This window comes from Phoxinus phoxinus (assembly GCF_949152265.1).
Source record: "Phoxinus phoxinus genome assembly, chromosome: 5".
NCBI lineage: Eukaryota > Metazoa > Chordata > Actinopteri > Cypriniformes > Leuciscidae > Phoxinus > Phoxinus phoxinus.
Window position 1 is genome coordinate 26,060,205 of NC_136880.1, and position 22,696 is coordinate 26,082,900.

The window sequence follows — 22,696 nt, forward strand, 5'->3', positions numbered from 1 at the left end:
TGTACATTACCATAATGATAAAAAGATATACCGGTACACAGACACATTAATACACAATGTGCTACTCAAATAAACGTGGGAACTGGACAATCACAAATGTTATTGTGTGAAGATGTTTTCAACTGTTAAGCTGCCAAATCCAATTGGGTGGATGAAGAGGCTTCAGGCTGTGTACTACATTCCTGCCAAATTCGTATTATCTTCCATTATCTTGCCTGTCAATTTAGATTGTAAGATTTAAACAATACGACTATATATAATTAACAGTAACAATAGGAATATCAAGAAATATTTTTAAAACCATAGTTTTGTAGTCTAGTAATGGTTAGGGACATAAAAATTGAATGTCTCCAGGGGGAACGAAGGCGATACTAAGATGACAATCCCTCCCTATCACCATGGTGTCATTGTGTAAGAGCTTAACGCCATGTTATTCCAATTGGTGTACCAAACGTGTTTTCCAAAGGGAAAATCGTCAACAAGCTGCAACAAACTTATAATGTTATTGCTTGCACAACATATGTGAGGTACTTTCAACTGTGTACATATCTAAAACAATACTTTTCAAGAATACTGTTGAATCTATCGAAACTATATTTTTAGACAATTATCGCATGCCCTCTGGTGGTAAAAATACACAATACATAATGTTGAACAATATGTTATCATACATCCAATTGTTTTGTTAATTTTGTATATGTCATATACTACCAACTATTAATATCCAAAGTCCTACTGTGAAACATTATGTGGGGACAACTAACACTTCAGAATGAATAGGCAAGAGTATCCTAGAGATTTGCACTGTGAATGAAGAAAATCACACTTTCTCACATGCCAAATGGTGGGAAAAGCCCAAATGGTCCCAACACCTTTTATCCTAGCATTTATCTGAACATCTCATGCACACAGCAAGAGTATTGTAGTATATTTATATTTTATGTTGGAGCATTGACTAAATCTACTAAAGCTACAATAAGTCTTGCACACTTGCCATATTTAATCATGCCTCTAATTTCCATATTATAATTTTCTTGTCTTTTTTGGTTTAGAAATCATGCATGTGGGACAGATTAATCTTCAAGTATTGTTGTTTGAAAGGATAAAAATAGATTTTGCATTTACATTGATTTAATTAAGTCAAAGGTAATTCTTCATTCTTATCTTTCAGTTACTATGTTTGCCATTCATGTAGTATGGCAGCATTGTCTGAGAGGTTCAGGTTAGAATAACTCAGATCTGCCAAACAAGCACGTCTTGACAAAAGCTTTTGACAAATGATTAAATGCAAATATGTGTGCGTCTGATTTTGTATATACAAAATCAGAAAATAAACATTATTTAGGTTTATCCTATGTGTATGCAATAACAGAGTGTATAAAAGAATTATAGTTTCGTCAAGTTTTAACTTCGTGTGAATAAAGTTACACACTGCTAAGTGTGGACATAAGCAGGGGGTGGGGCGCAACAATGGGACAATTTGTACCAAGCCAAAAAGAACTAAGTTTACGTAGTTAATTTCACCCCCTCAGTATATAGTATTATAAGGACAAATCTGGTTTAATTATTCAGTTAGTTTAATACAAAATGCTCGTATGATTGAGAGACTAAACTTTGTTTCCTTCAGCGTGTGCTTCTTCGTAACATTACAAGTAAATTAGATGGCTGAACAGAACTCACTTTCAGAGTCCAGACTGTAACGTTAGTCATTTTGCAAATAACAACATTCAAGTGCTAGGTTATGAAACATCACACGACGAATTAATTCGACCGGTACAAGCATCGATAAGAATTGTAATAATGTTGTGAATTGTTTTGAATCCACAGCAGTATATGTAAACAACATGGATTGGATCTCCATAGGTGGATCTCGCGATAAGTGCGACCTTCCATCTTGCCACGTTCCAGTGCTGGACTGGTAGAAATAAAAAAAACAGAAAGAACTGGGCGGTCTTATCCCGCAGGCATCCACACGATTGAATAAGTCATCGACCACTTTTCGGCGATTGGATGACATTTTTTATTTTCCCCGCCCACAGTGGCTTTGTCTGAACAGCATTGGTCAAACGCTCAGTCGCTCAAAAGGGGGGTGGGTTACACTGGGCCTCAGTGTAGTACGAAGGCATAGGGATTTGATTTGGCAGGGCATCTTCTTTACCAGAACTGAGACTGGAATTACAGTCAATTCGTTTTGTACAGAGTAAGAACCGTCGAAGATACCACTTACAATGGCTAAGAGAAATACAAAAGGACCAGTTAAAAAAGGTAACGTTTGTATGTTTACATTTTCTTCCGTCGAAAATATGCATTTCTGCGAAGGCCTGATAGTTAATCAGGCGGCAATGGTTTTGTTTATGTAATATTAAATGCACTGGGTAGGGATTATCAACCACAAAGAGACACAACAAACAGATACAACAAGTAAAAAAAATAAGAATATACACAGTGCGTTGTCGACAGTTGTGTTATATAATCTACATTAGTTGTGTTGTTACACTGTAATCGCATATAGTTTTAATCGTAAGTAAGAACTTTTCAGTCGGAGTGGCGTGTATTAAATCTCCCACTCCGATCATGTCTGTGCACTTGGAAAATGGGAGTAACGTTAAATGGTTGCAGAACTTCTGCATGCTTGTTGGTCTCATTTGCACGAGACCCAAAAGGCCTAGTTTATTGGACTGTTTTGTTAATTCCAACAGCTGCAAATGACCTATATTTTCATATAAATATTTGCTCATCGTTGGAGTCAGAGTTGCCCCAGTGCGAACTCTTAAATGCTCACGTGTCAATATTGGGAGAGCGTGGGAGGGGTTACACGTGGCCCCTAGGGTCCCATGTCACCACAGACCCTGTAATTAAAAAGAAAGTCTGCCACATTGCAGGACCCCACTCACCGGGTGTTGGGTTAGCTATCTAGCTACTATTGACTTAAGTAACTGCGTGGTTATTACGTAAGAGTGGTAGATTTGTTAACTATTGGACTTTTGAAGGTACATGAACCCATACAGTTTAGACACGCGTGTATAGATTTCCTCATATAGATTGACTTTACACTGTAAAAAAAGGTTAATTTTAACGAAAAGCTGTGTAAAATGTTCCCCCAAAAACCTGATAATAGATATAACTCCAATGCATGCAGTTATACTGTAGAATTGTTCTCAATCATGCACATTTTCAGATATATTACATTTTATGAGCTAATATTTTTTGCATTAGGCTATTTGGTGTTCTATTCTATTTGTTTATTATCTAGCTACTGTTCTTGCTAAAGGCAGTTTTGTTCATGGAAAAGCTTAATTCATCTTGTGGCCATCTCTTGTTACAACCTGTTTTATAACGATGGTATCTCTATATCTTAAGCTAATAAAGCAGATCATCATTTGATATGTAAAGGGTCAAAAGAAGATACAAAATGCCATCCTGAAACTTTTCTCATCAAAAGGTTCTCTCTCTCTCTCTCTCTCTCTCTCTCTCTCTCTCTCTCTCTCTCTCTCTCTCTCTCTCTCTCTCTCTCCCTCTCCCTCTCTCTCTCTCTCTCTCTCTCTCTCTCTCTCTCTCTCTCTCTCTCTCTCTCTCTCTTAAATAAAAATAAAAATAAAAAAATGTCATTGAGGTGCCACTAGAGCCTCAATTGCCTATGTGCCATAATAATGCCTATTCTTATATGAAATCTGTAAAATACATTGGGTCTTTATCCATTATGGAAAGCTTTTCCTGTAATATGTATCTAGTCTAGAGCCAGCCAGCACCCATTTAAATACTGCATTTATAACAAAGTTAGATTGCAAAGCAAATGCATCAAAGTGAACTTAGCTCTTCATAAAGTGGTGCTATGCCCTGTTTTATCAAATGTCGAAATCATTCCTTACAGGGATCTTTTCAGCAGCACAGAATAACTTGCGGACTTCCAAAGAAATGGTAAAGAAATGACAGTCCACCATGATGTGCTTGCACTTTTTTCTTAAGCATTTCTTTATTGATTCCAAAGTTCTGTTCAAATAACCTTGCATGTTGTTTTTCAAGGGCATTGAATCTAATACAATTCTGTCATACATGGTTTGTGCAGTAGCCTAAATGTTTTATTTGCTTTTGTTAAATGCAGTGTTTATCTCACAATGTTCAATTGTGTGCAAAGTTTGATTATACACTTGTGTGTAATTTAACAAGTAACACAGTTCAGCCCTGATGTTCTTATGAATGACAATAATATTTAACACTTTATAATAGCATACAAAATATTCTCATATTAACGTTTTGAATAATCTGACATATTTAACTCCTGTTGTGACATCAGGACAACCCACTGGATTTTCAAACCAGTTTATGATCTATTACTCTAAAGAATGGGAGGTTTGCTGGTCATTCAAGATTCCAATTGGGGGTGTATGCTTCTGATAAGATCAATTAAGGGGTTAATGTCCAGGGTTTGTTCCTGTGACCAGACACAAACTGCTTGCTTTAAGCAGTAGGGTGTGTAGGTACGAATGAAGAAGAGAGGGTATTTCAAGGCACACATTCCACTACAGTCTTATGTAAGCTGGACAATGAACATTTTGTACCGATACAGCAAAAACAGTGCATGAGTTAAAAAAAAGAGAGAGTTTGAAGCACTGTTTTACATAGCAGGTTTAAATGGGGGAGGGGAAGATGTTGATTAGGACACAATGGCAGCCGTTTGACTATCTGTAGATTTAGTGACGAGTTGAACCGAGCGTGTGTGTCTTTAGGGGTGTGTCTTGTTTCCAAACATTGCATGCAACTTTGATCTATCTAAAAGATTCAAAAGCTCTTAATGCAGTTTTCACTTAAAAGTCCAAGCTTTAGGGTTTTGATTTGTATTAAATGCACACGAAAAGTACTCCGCTGTTCAAAATGTTTGGGGTCATTCTGCTTCTATTCTGCAAAGAGTCCTAAGAAAATTAACTGTTTCATCATGTGACTAAAGACCGAAGTAAAAGGAATAAATTGCATTTTAAAATAAATAAACATGTAAAAAAACATTTTACGCTGTTGTAATAATTGACAATATTACTGTTTTGTTTAAATAAATGCAACCTTGCTGCTACCTTTTTAACCTTTTTACCTTTTTTTTTTTAGAGAAATTGTGCTAACAGATACAGGATTATTTAAGTAAATTGACTGGTTTGTTGTTGACAAATCCAAGCAGAAGCAACCACTAACATGTTTAGTATTTCATCAAGAAAACTCGGAAGACCGGTCCTTCTATGGAAAATAAAGTCACTGAGTTGGCCTCAGATTTACATGCTCCTCTGCCTGGAGGCTTGAAAAAGCCTTCCAAAAGTTTGATTTGCATGTCGTTAAAAACACATGTATGTGAGTGACCAAGCATTGTACCCTCCATTCTGCACTGCTCTTTTGTTAAGGATAGTAATTTGGGTGACCAATCAGCTGTTTCAGTTTTCATATGTGACTAAGAACAGCAGGATGGAGTGGGATTTGCCTCTACCCTTTGAGTGCTTGAGATGTTCTGGCTTTCAAGCGGACTGTTCTAAAAATAATCCATTTGCTGGTCGAGTTCCATATTAAGTTCCGGCTCAATTCACCAGGAACAAAAAGGCAGAAGACCTGCTGTTGTACAGGGGTTCGGGGTAGGATTTGGGTGAGGACGCTCTCTTCTTCCCCACTTTGCCTGGAGGGATGGGGGAGCCGAATGCAGAGGTCAAGGTGGTGAACGAAGAAACCGGTATTGGTATTTGTATGTTTTTGGAATAAGCTTTTATGACGAGATGACATTTAATGAATCACAGGGGTGTGAGAGGAAGCCTTAATATCTGAAAAATAATTGATTCATAATACTTAATTTTTAGTTAAATTTGTATTTTGTGGATATATGAGCGGTACAAATATGATGTGTTGTTTTTGGAGATTGCAGGAGTGTTTTCAAATGTTTTGTTATAACATTTTCTTGTGAAGGTCGTATACATATGATACCTGTACAACATGTAAAAAGAGAATTTCTTTTGTTGTAACACTTTTGTGTTATTTCTCTCTGTATGACTGTCACTAATGTTTGTAGTGTGCATGAACACATGTGTGGTTTGACCTAGCAGAACGTAGCGGACAAAACACCTGTTCATTCTTCAAACTAGAGCTCTGAATGCAGATGTATTTATACCACGGTTCCATGAGGAGTGTCAACAGACCTCAGAATAACTGCACTCTTTTAGACTTTTGTCACCTTGTGATTACTATAGATTTCAAATGGAATATTTAAACCTCTTTTTGGGAATCTTTCACCTGAATCGGATATCCCTCGAATCTTATACATGCTGCATTTTAAATATGGAAAGAATTGATTGGTCTACAATAGATTTTCAGCTTCAAAGCTAATGTTACATACATATTGTACTAGTGGCCTTGAGTGAAAATGCTTATGCGTGCAGTAATACTAAAGGACTAATCTTGCTTTTAAAGGCATGGGTCAATTCTGAGCATGCATTCCTCATTCATATGTGTGGAGGGTTTTGCTGTGCTGCATTGAATTTGTTTAATGAATCAGTTGGTACTTTTTATTTATTTCATCTTGACATTGTGTATAATCTGCCTTCTTTTTTGTTTTTCCTTCAGAGGCCAAGCCGCTGCTGGCGCATAAGAATGGGAAGAAGGCAGAGGTTGGAGGAGGAACCTCGTTCTTCACCTGGTTCATGGTTTTGGCCCTCCTAGGTGTCTGGACCTCTGTAGCTGTGGTGTATTTTGACCTTGTTGACTATCAAGGTGTAATTGGTGAGTTTTTGGTTTCTCTTTTTTTCAGACTTTGTGGATATCTTGATTTGTAGTATTAACAATATTCTTATTACATTAATGTTTTTTTTGTATCTGGCCTGAATTTGCATGCAGCCAAAGCAAAGGACTTTCGCTATAATCTTTCAGAGGTATTACAAGGTATGACATCTGAACCAGTGATAATCACCACCATAAACCTCATTTCTTTGACAACCTATCATCTTCAAAGGGGAGTGAAAGGGTCATTTACATTTTTTGTGTAATTTTTCATACTTCTACTGGTATGGTATAATAAGTGCTACTGTTAATGGAATGACTTCCCAAGGAAAGTTGTAATAAAGCAGTTTCCATTTTCTACACAATTATGTGTGTAGAACATATCTCTTTTGGGATTCTTTAAACTAAGAAATGTCCTTAATGTTAAAATATATAATTTATAAATGATATATATTTTAACATTAAGGACATTTCTTAGTTTAAAGTATCCCAAAAGAAATATATATATATATATATATATATATATATATATATATATATTGGCACAGTGGATTACTCTCAATGCATGTCAAATGACTAAATCCGATTCACTTTACTTTACCAGGTAAACTTGTGTCCTATGATGCTGATGGTGATGGGGACTTCGATGTGGAAGACGCTAAAGTACTACTAGGCAAGTGCATTGATTTCAATGAGATTCTTACCAGATTGTTTTGCATGACTGACTTTGGTTCACTTTTGTGCAATGACAAATTAAATGGGACTAATTGACGTGCATGGATTTTTTTTTTTTCATGCTTTTGTAATCATCATTTTTTTCAAACCACATGATGATGAGGTTATTGCCTTATTGCATGAGTTTGAGAATTAGACCAGCTTGCCAATATTATGTTTTAACGGCTACATCATATAATAAGGAGAGGAAATGAAGAATTATTTTCTCATTTTGCAGGTAGTTTAACTGATTTCACAAGTAACTGAGCCCTACATTCATTAAAAACCGCCTCATTGGTACTTCCCATGCATGCATGTTCCTTTTCTCCTTTACCTCATATGCTTTTAATAGCATCTTTACCCACTTTTTTATAGCACTGAATCCTTATCTACTAAACCTTGCAAACCAAACCACCTCCACCCTCTCTCTGTTTTCTTGCTCTCCCACTGTTCTTTCTTTCCCTCTCTTTCTCTTTTTTCCTTATTTTCCCATTTGCGTAGGGCTGACCAAAGATGGCAGCAAAGAAAACTCAGACTCACTTGAGGAAGTCCTCGATATTTTAGCAGAAGAGGGCACTGATTGGTTTCAAGGTTTCTTCACCTTCCTTTATGACGTTATGAGTCCATTTGAAACGCTAGAGGATGAAGAAACCGAGGCAGCAGCGGAAGATGTTGCTGGCGCGTCACAGACTGAAGGGGTTCAGGGCCAAAAGACATGCGTTATTTTAGGCCTTCAAAACCAATAGTTGTGTTTTCTACCATGACAGTTGTGACAGAAGCACTTTATTAGACGAGGACTTACTCCCTTGACGACTTGATTCTGTTCCTAACACTTGAAGAAATATTTTGTTGGGAAGATTGCCAACAGTCACTTTGGAACCTGTGAACTCTTGAGAAGATGATGTCATTATGAACATTTACACCTTTGTAAATTATTGAACTTGTGTAGTTTATGGTTTGTTGCAGCTCTTTTGCAACTGCTATTTTTAACTACTAATATACTACTTACCTTTTGCATATGACCTTATTGCTGAAAGATGAACATATCACCTTTGCTGCATGCCTCAGTTCCCTTATATCATGAACCATATTAGGCTATGTATTTCTATTTGAGTCTTGCAATTTAACACTGTACTTTTGACATACTTGTTTTATAATCTGATTATCATTTTTATTTTTTGGCAGTGAATGGTTTATTTTGAGCCGTTGTAAATTACACAATTGCATTTTGGGATGATTTGCAGCCTCAGCAACTCATCATTTTGTATTTCCTTTCACCTTTTTGGTACTACAAAATAGGCAATTTTACATAATTGTCAAGTTGTTACGTTGTCGTTTCTTTATTCTTATGCGAGTTGCCTTTGCTCTCCTTTATCAAAGCTGTAGAGAATATTGATAGGCTTGGATATAAAGTATGTATATATATATATATCTATATCCCACCCCTCTTGCAGCATTACCTCAATTAAATTCAGACAAGAAACTTGTACTATTGCCTATACCAGTGTTTCCCAAACTTTTTCTGCCATGCCCCCCTTTTGTAGAGGAAAATATTTTCCCCATCTACATACTGTGTGCACCTTAACTTGCGTCTTAACTTGTTCGGCTTCATACTTGTCAGAAGCTAACATTTTGAGGAACGCAACACACTTGGTCTCTCTTCATTACCCATCCTTGTATTGGTGAATCCAGGATGAGATATGCCTTGTCATACTTTCTTGTCTTGAGGCTGTCTACACTGGATTACACAACAAATCGAACATTACAAATCCAGTTGTCCTTTGTCTGAAGTTGCACAAGTGCTTGGAGTACATCAGAAGTTGCACAAGTGCTTGGAGTACATCAGAAACCGAGCAGAGCATTCAGTTTATTGTCGGGAATTTGTCACGTCGTGCCGCATCCAGTGTAGATGGCATCACTGATTATAATAGGTTCTATTTGATTTTGTCACGTTGTGACGTTCGCGTAGGTGTTGATGTTTGGAATATATTAATTGTCTGCTTTGTTTACCTTGAACTAGCAGTCAATTCACAAACTTGTCCATGCTAAGTGCAGAACCATGCATAATTAATTTCTATTTTTACATGGCTCCCTGCAATACTCAATTCTGACTCGTTAATCACGCCATATAGCGGTCTCTTATTCCATAACAACTGATACAACTAATAACAGACCAATCAAGCAGGTACTGCGAGTCATCTTGAGATAATAAAATGTCAAATTAATGTGTTGTTCAATTATTTACTTCTACTGCAAGTAGTTTCAGAAGCAAATAATTTCTTCAACCTGAAGAGATTTCTTTTGCATAACAATTTTCTGACTATACACTATCCCTTAGCCTTGCCACGCCCACCTTTTAAAACTCAGGCACCCTAGTTTGGGAACCACTGGTCTATACAGAGTTATTACTTAGGCTATCTAACAAAAGATTGCACATTAATTAATTGAATCTGTTGCTCTAGACAAGAACTAGTTCAGTGTCCGTGTGTAGGAGACGTCACCTGAACCCCAGAGTACTGTAACCGTCAACAATCAGTTCCTACCTGCCAATCTAAAGCACCTGAAATAGTGTGCCTGCCTGTTAAGTAATACAATGTTTATGTACATCTCCTGTATTACTAGGTGGGAATTGAGAGGGCTATGACTGTCAACAATTTAAATAGTACTTGCGCAAAAAGTACATTTACTGCATACATATCAGTATTTATTTACAAAATGGCTGTTTTTGTGTCTGGAAGTGTATACCAAGAGAATTAAGTGTGTAGAATTAGGTTTAGATTGAGGGATACAGTTAGTACTATTTTCTTCATTCCCACTTAAGTAATTATACCTTCAAACATTTCAAGTACAGTTTTAGTGTTTATTTTCAGAAATCAGCAATTCAGATCCTTTGGTTTATTTATTTGCCATTGTTGCCATATTTTTCCTTTGTTTGGCTTTTTATTTGTGTCAATAAGATTGGGTATTCTCAGATGATGTACAAAATAGCCACTACTTGCAGATTTCATTTGGGTGATGCGCATTGTAAGGTGTTTGTCTCAATAGCATAAGCATACTATTTACAAAGATTTTCTTTTCTCTCAGCAATATTTAAAAGTATGCATCACCAACTATTACACAAGTCATCATGTAGTGTTTTGTAACACAAAAATGTACGAGAAGTAGTAGCAGTCACTGACTTAAATTTGCACTTTCATCTCATTTGCACTAGATGAAAAGTCTAAAGATGTTTCCAGGAGAAAAGGAGGTATTTGCACACTTGATCTGAGTGCATGCAGCAGACAAGTCTCTTGTGTGATTTGGGATTTTCGAAGTTTACTTGATCGACTTGTTTCTGTTTGCATGACTGAGCTGACATCAAAATTTTTAAGCTATATATTATTTTTCTGTTTAACCAAGGAGTGTTTAACAATAAGACCTCTTGTAGTTGACATGTATGAGCCTGCATGAACAATGACATTTTCCAGGCTATTTGCAAACAATATTAGGGAACTGTGGACTTGTCATAAACGTATCCTAACTACATAATCTTCTAGCGTAATGTGTAGAGCAGTGGTTCTCAACTGGGAAGCAAACTTCCAAGGGGGCCACTGGATGACTTAAATTATGCAAATTAGGTTTGTTTTTATTTATATATTTAAAATAATATAACTTAATTAAAATGTAATGATTGTTGTTTTCCATAAACAACCAGTTATTAAAAAAACATTCAGTTCTTGAAACTATTGCAATCAAAATAATTAATTTAAAATATCAATTACAGCAGAAATACTTTGACCTAAATGGCTGGCCTTTGAATATTGTGTTGGACAATTGGAAGGCCTTTTAGTTAAATCGGTTGAGTGTAGAGGATATTCTAACATACTAATAAGGGAGTTCTGATGTGAAATGATTTGCATCTTTCCAACTAATCGCGTTTTGGGTTGAGGTGTGCGTAGTGTTAGAAATTCAGTTACCATGATTGCGTCATCAAACAAAGTTTCTCCCCAGAGCTTTCCCATGCCAAAGATGTTGGTTTGAAGCTAAGGGAAGCTCTGAAACAGCAACTCACCGTCATCCATGAAAGAGTGGAAGCCAGGAAAATAGCTAAATTGGCACTGGCAGAAGTGAGGAACATCCTAGCCAAAGAGGAGGAAGAGAGGACCTTGAACCGCATCAGAGAGGAATCCGAAGCCAAAGCTTGGGAGAGGGCTGAGGCTCGACTGAAAGAGGAAGGGGAGAGAATAGAGAAAGAGGATGTTGAAAAGGCCATGGAAAGAATTAGAAAGGAGAAGGAGGAAAGAGAGAAACTGGCAGAAAGGGAAGAAGCAAAGAAGACTAAGGTGGAAAAGGATGAGGTGAAAGAAAAGCCAGAAGTTGAAAAGAAAACCCACGAGAAACCCGTTGATTATGACGTTAAAAAGGTTGAGAAAGATGCAAAAGGCAAAGAATCCAAGAAGGCTGCAGCTAAAAAGAAACTGTAAGGCATTAAATGTCAGAACATTTTGTCTTTTGTGTACATTGTGTTAACATCTGGCTGAACTTGATCTCAGTCCGTTATGAGCAGTTTTCAGAGACCACCCCTTATAGGCCGAAGGCAAGACCTTTTGTCTCTATGATCAGTGATGTTAATCATACCATTGACATTAGTAGAAGCCGAATCAGAACAAGGTGCTAAATGCTGATTGTCAGGTGGAATTTATTTTATTTCCCTTACTGTTTGTTTTGTTTGAGGGTAGGATTTTTGGTTTACTCCTATGAAATACTAGCTAGTGTGAGATTTCAACATTGGTGTTTTTCTGATTTTGTTCATTTATAATAAATAAAATAAGTTTCATTACTTAACTAAGAGAGAACATTCTTGTTATCAATAAAATATGAGTATCCTGATTTGCTTTTTCGGTGCGTTGAGTTTTCTTTTCAGTGTTGATTGATATAAGAAGAACAAACAGTTGCACAGTATTGAAACCTTTGTTCTCTTCTAATAATATCTATAAACTTTTCTATAAATATTCCTTTTTCCTCTCCTCTGTTTCCCTATTTGTCTGTTTTTAAAATCTCAAACACACACCTTTTGTGTCTGTAAAAGTTAAACCTATACCTGCAAAACTAAATTTTCTAGTGCAAAAGTAAACCAAATGGCATGTGAAGGTTATTTAATGCACTTCATAGATTAGAGTCATATGCTTGTTTTATGTGATTTATATTTTACACTTGCCTCATGTATGCACATCCACATGTAAAATCCTCAGGACTGAAAGATAAGCACACCATTGAGAACAGTGAACCGGTTAAGGCAGCCTCTGCTGAACCTGTGGAAGAAGGTAAAGTAGAATCACACACAAGAATTTTAAGCAGTAGTTAAGGGTGCAGTGAGAATTTGTTGATGCATAGATCATAGAAATATCTTAGAAATATCTCAAATAAGATGTAGGGTTTTATAACCCTAATTGACATAGTGATATACAAATTTGGAAAGTAAATGAAAATATGCAATATTTTTTTTCAAGAAAAATATATGAAGTTATTACAAGATGAAATGTAATGATTGCCTGCCCATGAAAGTATTCAGTAAAAAAAAAAAAAAAAGAGTATATAATTATATATGTATATGAAAGAAAACACTTGTTTGACTGCAGGGGAATTAACTTTATCTTGCGTATGGATTACTCATTAAACATTAACACTGTGTACACAAGGACTGTGTACTATTATGCATATGCTCCACTTGTGTACTATATATAAATTATTTTGATGGTCACCTATGAACACTTGTATCTGAAATACCCACCAGTTATAAACTAGTCTTGCCACATACCACAAAAAGCTCTTGTGTAACATGACATGAGAGTAATCGCATTGACCTGTCATGAATAGCAGACATGCATGATTGATCTAGTTTAAATCTTAGTAAAGCATTATTGCACAAGCACCTTTATGACGGATAAACAAAGGCTTTTAACCAAAAAATATATATTTTTAATAAAAACAAACTAAACTGTAATTTTCCCCCCTGAATTTGCTCCAGACTATTTTGTGGAGGAAGAGATCCAAGCCTTTAAAGTTGAAGAAGCAGCTCAGCCGCCACCAGGTACAGCTTTTAGAATGTCTTTTGAAGTTACAGTCTGTAATTCTTGCTATTTTTTGACTCATTAGTATTGTGATTTATAGGTGTATGCATGCCATGCAGTATAGAAAAAAAATATCTTGGCATAAATTTACCTTACCTCTAAATTTGATCATGTATGAAATATATTGGCACAATAGGAGCATAGTATATTAGATTTTATTATAATTATTTTTGGTTACACTTTAATTTAAGGTGTCTGTGTTAGTGTAATTATACATTGAGTACTGAGTAATAATAATTAACTACATGTACGTACTTTAGAATAGGATTAGGGTTTAGTTTAGAGTTAGTTGCATGTAATTATGTATAATTTATAGTTATTACTACAGTAACTGAATAATTAATACAGTACAGTAACACGGACAGTGTAAAATAAAGTGTTACCTTATTTTCCCTTGCAGAACCAGAAACTGTGGAGGAGGAGCCAGTTGCTGAGGAAGAACCTCTGACAGTAGACCAAGAGCCCATTGCTGCAGAAGAGGAAGTAGCTGAGGAGGAGCCAGAGGTTGAAGAAGAGCAAGAAGTTCCTGAGGAAGAACCTGAAGTTTTGGAGGAAGTGCCAGAGGATACAGACACTGTTCCAGTTGAGGATGAGGCTTTTGAGGAGGCAATGGAAGAGCTTGCAACAGAGGAAGAGGTTATACCAGTTGAGGATGCTGCTCCAGTGGAAGAAGATTCATCAGTTGAAGAGACAATAGAAGTTGTAGAAGAAGATACACCAGAGGAGGAGGTAGTTGAGGAGGTTGCACCAGTGGAAGAAGCAATTGAGGAAGTGTTGGAGGAAGATGATGCACCAGTGGAAGAGGCAATAGAAGTAGTTGAAGAGAATGCATCTGTAGAAGAACCTGTTGAGGAGCTTGTACCTGTTGAGGAGCTTGTAGCGGTAGAAGAATCTGTTGAGGAGCTTGTAGCGGTAGAAGAACCTGTTGAGGAGCTTGTACCGGTAGAAGAACCTGTTGAGGAGCTTGAACCAGTAGAAGAAGCTGTGGAGGAGCTTGAGCCAGTAGAAGAAGCTGTGGAGGAGCTTGAACCAGTAGAAAAAGCTGTGGAAGAGCTTGAACCAGTAGAAGAAGCTGTGGAGGAGCTTGAACCAGTAGAAAAAGCTGTGGAGGAGCTTGAACCAGTAGAAGAAGCTGTGGAAGAACCTGAAATAGAAGAGCAAGTGGAAGAAGTAGAAACACCTGAAGATACAGTTAAGGAGTCTGCCCCTGAAGAAGAGACTGTAACAGAAGAGGAACTTATAGAGGAAACCGATGAGACAGTTCAGGAAGATGAGGAAGTACAAGACTCCATAATGGAGGAAACCGAGCTTGAGGAAGAGGATATGGAAGAAGATGATATGGAAGAAGAGGGTACGTTTTCTTGTTTTTGCAAGTTCACTTTTTGCTAGGAATAATACACAAAATGTCTTATATATATTAAAATGGTACATTCATGTGGATGCAAACATCTGTTAACGTCAGATACTGCACAATCGGAGACAAAATAGGAAGTGGACACATTTATAGAATTTGCACTGAACAAATGAGCAGTTCTTTGTTTGCTTTGTTGTGAATTGTGCCTGTCTTGTTACAGAGGATCCAGTGTATGAGGAAGAGGAGATTGAGGATGACATTGGAGCTTGGTAATTGAATTTTGTGTTTTACCAAATGTATGTATAAACTAATGTATGTGTACCGGTAAATTAATGTAAATCATTTCATGTTTTACAGAAACTTAAAACATTAGGCAGTATGTAAGATGCGGAGAGGACCAGCACCACATGGCATTCCACTGGAAGTGTGCAGCTGCCGATTCCCACCATGGAGTAACAAAAAGAGAATGCTACTATATTACCCTTTCATTTTCCTGGACTTTTTCTTTTTTAACACAAGCCTTTTTGTTAATTGATAGTGCAGTCTCTTGTGTACAAGTGCACATTTATTTGACTGTTTTGTCAACATTTGGTTGTTGACAAAACATCCCTCCCCCCCATTCCCTTTTCTAATCCCTATTTTGTAATTACAGACAAAGCTTTTTCCCCATCCTCTAACATAGATGTGAAGTAGCCATTTCTTAATGATCATGGATGATAGTTTGGTTTCCTATGTATGTACAAACACCTTCATGTTGCTTTGTAGCTCAGAGATCTTCACATTCATCAGTGTCTCTCTTCGTTAAATCTAATTGCTTTAATGTGAAGGTACTATGCAAAGCTGCACTGATCTTTTGCTCTTTTTACCCATTAGGTTTTGTACTACCAATATGTATTGAGTCTACATTTCCAATGTTGCATATCAAGGACAAGTTTATGCTGGCAGGTTAACCAAGATAATTGCTATGTGAGCTTTGTATGAATGGGCGTGCATGTGCATGTTTGTGTCAATTTAAAAAAAAATATTGTTTAACTTAATGCGAAGCAATCATTTGAGCCATTTTCTCACTAGTATGTATTCATGGTGTTTTCCTATGTGTTTTTCAGTGTATGGTCAACATTTAAGTACCTCTGTTGATATTTTCCTCAATACTGTAACTGTTTTGCTAAGAGCTCAGAGAGTGGAGAACTTGTTTCTGCATTTCTTCATATTTAGATTTCACATTTTTTAAATTCAGAAGCATATGTCTGCTCCCCGTCAAACTTTTTTTATTTATACTCATGCCTTTTTCAGTAAGTCTTGTTTCATAGGCTCATGATTTGACAAGCTCTATTCCAGGCAGACACTCCAGCTGCTGTGCAGTGTGCATATGAGAAACTGTTGTTTAATGGGATTGCCATCTTACAAAATGTTTTATTTTTGTAGCAGGGTAAAGATTTTTCCTAGTGCTTTTTGTGGGACATCACAAGTCAGTATGTGCTAATGAATTTGTCAAATGTAATGCACTGCCTATGGATTGAATTCTCAGTGCATTTATTCTGGCCCTTTCAACTGTTGCAGGCACATCTGGAAGAACACTATATAGAAACAATTCAGTTTTGTTGTACTACATTCAGAAAGGAAGATGACTATAGTATTTTGTCACATTTTATGTACTATTATTGTTGTCATGGTTTTTATCACAACAATGTAGCTTTCACCCTTGATGCAGAGTAAACGGTTAAGAATCTGAAAACAGGTTTGATCTTTTAAAGGAAACCCAATTCTGGCTCCTGAACTGTTTCACTGTGGATTATTTTTTTATTTTCATTATGTTGTGTGTTACACTGTGGTTTTATGGGGCCTGCCAGAATAGATGTTGTTTTTGTGCTAGACTTTAGGAAATGCTGCAAATTTCTTCAATGGTTTCATAACATATACTGGCTGCAATGTAGTTTTTAGGGTTTTCTTCTTTCTACAAAACTAGAGGGTGTTTTTGATCCCTAACACTTTTGAAGTCAATGTGAATTTTTAAAGTGGTATTCATTTCTTGTTTAGGATTTTTAAGGAATTCTTTTATTTAGAATTTGACGTTTTATAGTCAAATTGAATTAATTCTACAAAAGTGTTAACTTCTCAAAGCCATATGTGAAAGGTTGGGTATAGCAGCTTTAGTATGGGTCATGCTCTAAGGGACAGACACTTCACAACCAGCAATAACACCATTTTGTATAGCGGGTATTTTTTTATGGAAATCCACATACAAACAGACGTTTACTCAAGGCTTTCTATTCAGAGGTTTACATGAAATCCTGCTGTATAGGCGAACTCATTTTAATTTATTGAGGCATTGAAATTATAGGGAGTTTTGGGTGACACATCTGTAAACAACTGTAAATGTTTTGTTTGAGTGCTGCAATAAAGGTTGGGACAACAAAGTCGCATAGTATTCTTTTTTTGTTTGTTTACAAACGTCCATTCCGATCCATGTAATAAATACAACAATAAAAAGAAGCACGAAGACCTGTTAAAATGTTTATTTTTATGTCTAATCTTGAAAAGTGAAAAGTAAAAAGAGGGAGATGGATTGTCCAAAGAACAAAACGTAAATTCAGAGAATACATTTCACAGAATTTCACATTTAAATACTGATTCATAGCAAATACTACATGCCCAGTTCAAAGGGTCAGGCAGTTGCGTTCATGGGGATGCTGTAAGAAAGAAAGACATACTGCGCATGCGCATCAGTAATTTTTTTTTTTTTTTTTTTTTTTTTTTTTTTTTTTAAAGAACGCACCTATGTGTTAAACAGAGCATTTACGTATACGTATAGTATAAAAGAAGAAGTGGGATATTTAATTCTACAAAATGCTTAATAGGAATTTATTTGAAAATAACCAGATGGTTTAGGGTTAATCTCGTCCAAGAAGAACCCGGAAACACAACAATCTTAACAACAGAAAGTCTTCATTTAATTTCGCTGGTCATTGATAGGTAAGATGTTTGTGTTATTATTGTGTTAAGTTCGTTTTTGGTATGTCGTTATATATACGCGTAGATTAAAATACATTGTTTGCACCCGATGTTTATATTTGGCTAAATGGCGATGAAAGGAAGCAGATTTGTACAGTATCTTCACTTAAGATGAGCTAGAACTTATCTGTCATGCAGTCTAGGATAAACACGTAGTGCTATGCATTACTCAGATACACTTTATGGATTATAAATGCTTTAAATGCTCAAGTACCGTAAGACATTAACGTTACTGGCTACTGGGTTTAGTTGCCTGCTTTTATGTTTACCCTGTCCTCGACTTAGACTTTGAATTTCAAACTAAGAAATTTATCTAACAAAAACATGATTCCATTAAATTTCAAAATTGTGATAATCTAAACAGAGAGTGAAATAAGTGCACACAATTTCAGTAGTTATTGTGCAAAATATGGTGGAATTTACACTGAAGCACTTTTTACTAGCCACCACTGTCAAAATGGAGCTTAAATGAAAGACACATATTATAATTGATTTAGGTTTTACAGCATGTAAAACATAATTGGCAAAAATATTCTATATACGTTTTTTTAAGGTTCTCAACCGATTACATAACACTTTCATGTTTAATGGGTTATTTAATTAATACAATTTAATCCAAATAAATAATGAATTAAAATTAATTAATTAACTAGATCCATAAAATGATCCCATAATGGGAACTCAAATGTTCTATGAAGCGCCTGACAGAACCCTTTAAGGTTCTATATTGAATATTTTGTTCTAAAGACCAATTCACACTGCACAGACAAATACCAAGAAGTTGGCCAATGTATTTAGAATGTTATGAATAATAACTGTCACATGCATACTGTCATGTCATGTTCAACAGACACGAATAACACTGATTGGACATGTTCAGTCGGGTAAAAACAAACCCCGACCAACGGCAACAAACGGCGACAGGCGACCCAACAAACGTGTTTGTCTGTGCTGTGTGACTTCTTGGCCTTAAGAGTGTAGTACGTTTTTTGCTAGGGTAGGGGCTTTTTAAAGAAAGTCCTCGACCCAGTTGGAGGCCTATTTATAGAAAGAACACTTTATAAGGAGTGTGTGCTGGGATTAAGGGACTGCCAGAAAAGTGGTAAAAATATGGAATGAAACAGTATCAAGCTGCCTCGTCAAATAAAATGAGGGTTAAAATGCCGCTTTTATCTAGTGTGACTACTGAATCGATTTAGAGCAACATTACATATTAATATACATCTGATATTGATGAGAATAAATATGTGTTTTTATGTCCAATCAGAAAGGGGCTCTCACAATGCCTGACCTTTGGCAGGATGCTATGGACCATGCTGTGACTGTGGCCAGGAAATCAGGAGAGGTGAGATAGTATCATTCTTTTAAACGATGCAATTTTGTTGTTGTTGTTGTAATTTTCTTGTACTGAAACCTTGTTATCTCTGTTATCCTCAGATTGTGAGGGAAGCTTTGCAGAATGACCTAAAGATCATGTGTAAAAGCTCTTCTGTTGACCTGGTCACTAAAACAGACCAGAATGTGGAGCAACTTATTATTACGTCAGTGAAGGAGAAGTTTCCTGGACACAGGTATTGAGTCATTCATGCTAACACAGGGTCAGAAGACCTATTACACTATAGTTTCCATTAAGATAGAGCATATTGAATCTAAAGTAAAGAGAATATACCATAGTCTGCTCCTGTTTGTTTCAGTTTCATTGGTGAAGAGTCAGTGGCTGCAGGAGAACCTTGTGTTTTGACTGAAAACCCAACATGGATTATTGACCCTGTGGATGGGACCACTAACTTTGTGCATGGGTAATGTATTAATTGTATTCTCTGACACAGTGGGGTTCCAAGGTCTCAGACCACTAGTGACATTAAATAAATGTAAATTAAATATAATAATAATAAATTAAAAGAAAAGATAAAACAATTAAAATTTTAATAGACCATTTCCGGGGTTGTCAGAAGCGGAAGTCGTCATTGTTGGTTTAAAGTATATAGCGGTGAATGAGAGACTACATTAAATATATTTTTTTGTGTTCCCATTTGCTCAAATAGCAAAGAAAAACTCCACAATAGTGTTTTCACAACTTTCAAAAAGAGGAAAAAAAATAGCACGAGATTGATAACGGCAGTCGAAAGACGTCAATTTTACAGTCACTCCAACGCGATCTCACTGCAATTCGTACAAATTTTACGAAGTGGCTAATTCGTACGAATTCATACGACCTCACTCGTACATATACGAATTTTACGAGCTGCCCACTTCGTATGAATTCGTAAGAATGACCTACACCTGACCCCGTCCCTAAACCTACCCATCATGGGTTTAGACAAATCTTACGAATTCATTAGCCACCTTTTACTCACCCGTACGAATTGGTCGTGATCGTTGGTCACTCCCACAGCTGCTGTAATAGAAACACCTTCACTTGTAAAATATTTTTTCTAATTTGATGCAAAAATCATATAATACAAAGTATAGTGTTAGAAATGTACATGCATAACAAAAACTGTATTCTTAATAACAAATTACAAATCAGCATGATAATTTGAGTGAAAAAGTTATAAAGTCAATTTTTTAAATTCATTTTCAGGCGTAACTTTTATTTATTTTATTTAATCTTAAAAATGTCAGTTTATTTCCAGATTTTAAACCCCAGATTTTTAATGTGGTCTCAATTTTGGACCCCACTGGCATATGTTCAGGAAAGTTAAATGACTTTTATCACTATGAGAAACCCTTAAGCCGGGGACACGCTTAATGACTGTAAGGACGATTACGAACGTAATTTGATGCTATTGCTTACGACTGATCATGCCCAAACGCGCCGAGACCATTGCATTCAGTCGGTGTTTAAAATCTGCTCCAGTCGTTGTAAACAGTCTGTAAGTGTGTTCAGTTCAGTCTTAGAATGTTTCAGCTAGTCGTTAAGTGTGTGTCCGGCATTAGTGAGACATGGTATATCTGATCAGTTTCATACTTTTCTAGCATGAGCTACACTAAATATGCTTTCCTTTGTCCAGATATCCATTTGTTGCTATATGCATTGGCTTTGCTGTCAACAAAACGGTAAGCATCATTTGCATCAATACACTTTTAGAACAACAAATTGACAGCACTTGTAATGGATCTTTGCAACTGTGTGGTTAGATTAAATCAGAAACTGCCACTTTGCTCCTACTTTGTTTTCTTGATCATTTATCATGCCTTTGGAAGGTTTGGAAGTTCATCCAGTGTGAAGAGTGTCTGTCAAAGTCATCATTCTTGTATTGCAGTTAGAGTTTGGTGTGGTATATAGCTGCATAGAAGACAAGATGTACACTGCTCGAAAAGGGAAGGGTGCTTTTTGCAACGGACAGCCGCTGCAAGTGTCGGACCAAAAAGGTGACCTTTCTTCCTGAGCATGTTGATCCACTTGCATTCCATGTTTGTTTGTTGGCAGTCTTCTGAATTCTCTCCAATTGTTTCCAAATCTCATAACAGAGATTAACCAGTCAATCATCGCTACAGAGTTTGGCTCTAATAGAGATCCTGAAATTGTCGATAAGATTTTCTCTAGTATGAGGAAGGTCTTGTGTCTGCCAGTTCATGGGTATGTGCCAGGTTTCTTCCACACACAGCTCATGTGTACACGATTATACTGTAATGCGCATTAACAAATACCTCTTGAATATCAATTTCCTTCCTAAGGATACGTGGTGTTGGATCTGCTGCCATCAACATGTGCTTGGTTGCATCTGGTTGCGTAGAGGCCTATTATGAGATTGGGATCCACTGTTGGGATGTAGCCGCTGCGGCAGTCATAGTCTCAGAGGCAGGAGGAGTTCTCATGGATGTTGAAGGTAAAAAGAGCTCTTGCTAGCGTTCAGTTATTTTTATACTTAAACATTTGATTTCAGTTGGTTGTCAAGGCAACATTTATAAGTTTATAAAAAACGTATCTCTCTACTCTGTAAACCAACTGTATCTCATTACTCTATTTTTGTCAGTAGGTTGCTTTTCCAAAATATGTTTTTCTTTTTTAGAAATTACTTATTTTATTAAATTTGAATATGATTGTTGTGTATTAGCATGTCTTCCCCCCCCCCTAAAATGTCCACAGGTGGACCGATGGACCTGATGTCTAGAAGAGTTGTTGCAGCAAATAACAACATAATTGGCGAGAGAATCATAAAAGAGATTGAGGCATTTCCAGCTGTTAGAGATGACGCACCGGTGGACCCTTGTATAAAATAAAACGTATTTTGAAGAAAGCTCCTGTGCTATTGAAGTTTGATATTATTAGTACATTTTAAATTCAGTACACTTTATCATCTTTTGTATGTTGCGTAAATGAGTTCTGTCTCACAATGTTGATAAATGTATTGTTTAAAGCTTTGTGCAAATGTTTGATTATGAACGTTTTCCCTCATTTAGCTATTGAATGTCGAATTCATTGCCATTAAATATCTTTTACTTGTATGTTTTATACAGCAGTTCAATAAATAGTAAGTTAATGAGTAACGTACCTTTGAGACATTACCTATTTTTGCTCCGACAGCGGAAGAAGTTTCAAACGACTTCAAAGCAGAATCACCCATTGGGTTTCCAAACACAGTAGTGTCGTTTCCGAATGAGTGTTTTGCATGAATCGGTTTAGTAAATGAATCACTCACTTGATAATACACAAAAAGACAATTTCTCCCACCTACTGGCGTAACAATGTAAACTGCTGAAAGAGCGCCTGTCTGGCACGGACAAATACCGACAAGCGGAGTGATTCCAACAGTAAACA

At 36.4% G+C, this 22,696-nt stretch overlaps 2 protein-coding genes across 7 annotated transcripts; both read left to right on the top strand.

Annotated features, from left to right (window-relative positions):
• Window positions 1-2,008: 2,008 nt before the first annotated feature.
• On the top strand, window positions 2,009-17,339 carry asph (aspartate beta-hydroxylase). Of its 6 annotated transcripts, none has more exons than XM_079611836.1 (9): window positions 2,009-2,265; window positions 6,589-6,744; window positions 6,859-6,903; window positions 7,346-7,414; window positions 12,687-12,758; window positions 13,463-13,525; window positions 13,966-14,916; window positions 15,140-15,188; window positions 15,277-17,339. In XM_079611836.1, coding segments are annotated over exons 1-9 (1,443 nt in total). In that variant the 5' UTR covers window positions 2,009-2,228; the 3' UTR covers window positions 15,278-17,339. The 6 variants fall into 6 exon arrangements, with proteins under 6 accessions (XP_079467962.1, XP_079467965.1, XP_079467964.1 ...); XM_079611835.1 differs by lacking the exon at window positions 2,009-2,265 and adding an exon at window positions 5,475-5,704; XM_079611834.1 differs by lacking the exon at window positions 2,009-2,265 and adding an exon at window positions 5,554-5,710.
• A 228-nt stretch (window positions 17,340-17,567) lies between these two features.
• Window positions 17,568-22,634, top strand: impa1 (inositol monophosphatase 1). Its single transcript, XM_079611840.1, has 9 exons — window positions 17,568-17,892; window positions 19,199-19,276; window positions 19,369-19,502; window positions 19,626-19,730; window positions 20,946-20,991; window positions 21,198-21,306; window positions 21,406-21,514; window positions 21,613-21,764; window positions 22,025-22,634. Exons 2-9 carry the CDS (start codon window positions 19,214-19,216, stop codon window positions 22,156-22,158), a joined length of 852 nt encoding a protein of 283 aa, XP_079467966.1. The 5' UTR covers window positions 17,568-17,892; window positions 19,199-19,213; the 3' UTR covers window positions 22,159-22,634.
• The last annotated feature ends 62 nt before the right edge of the window (window positions 22,635-22,696 follow it).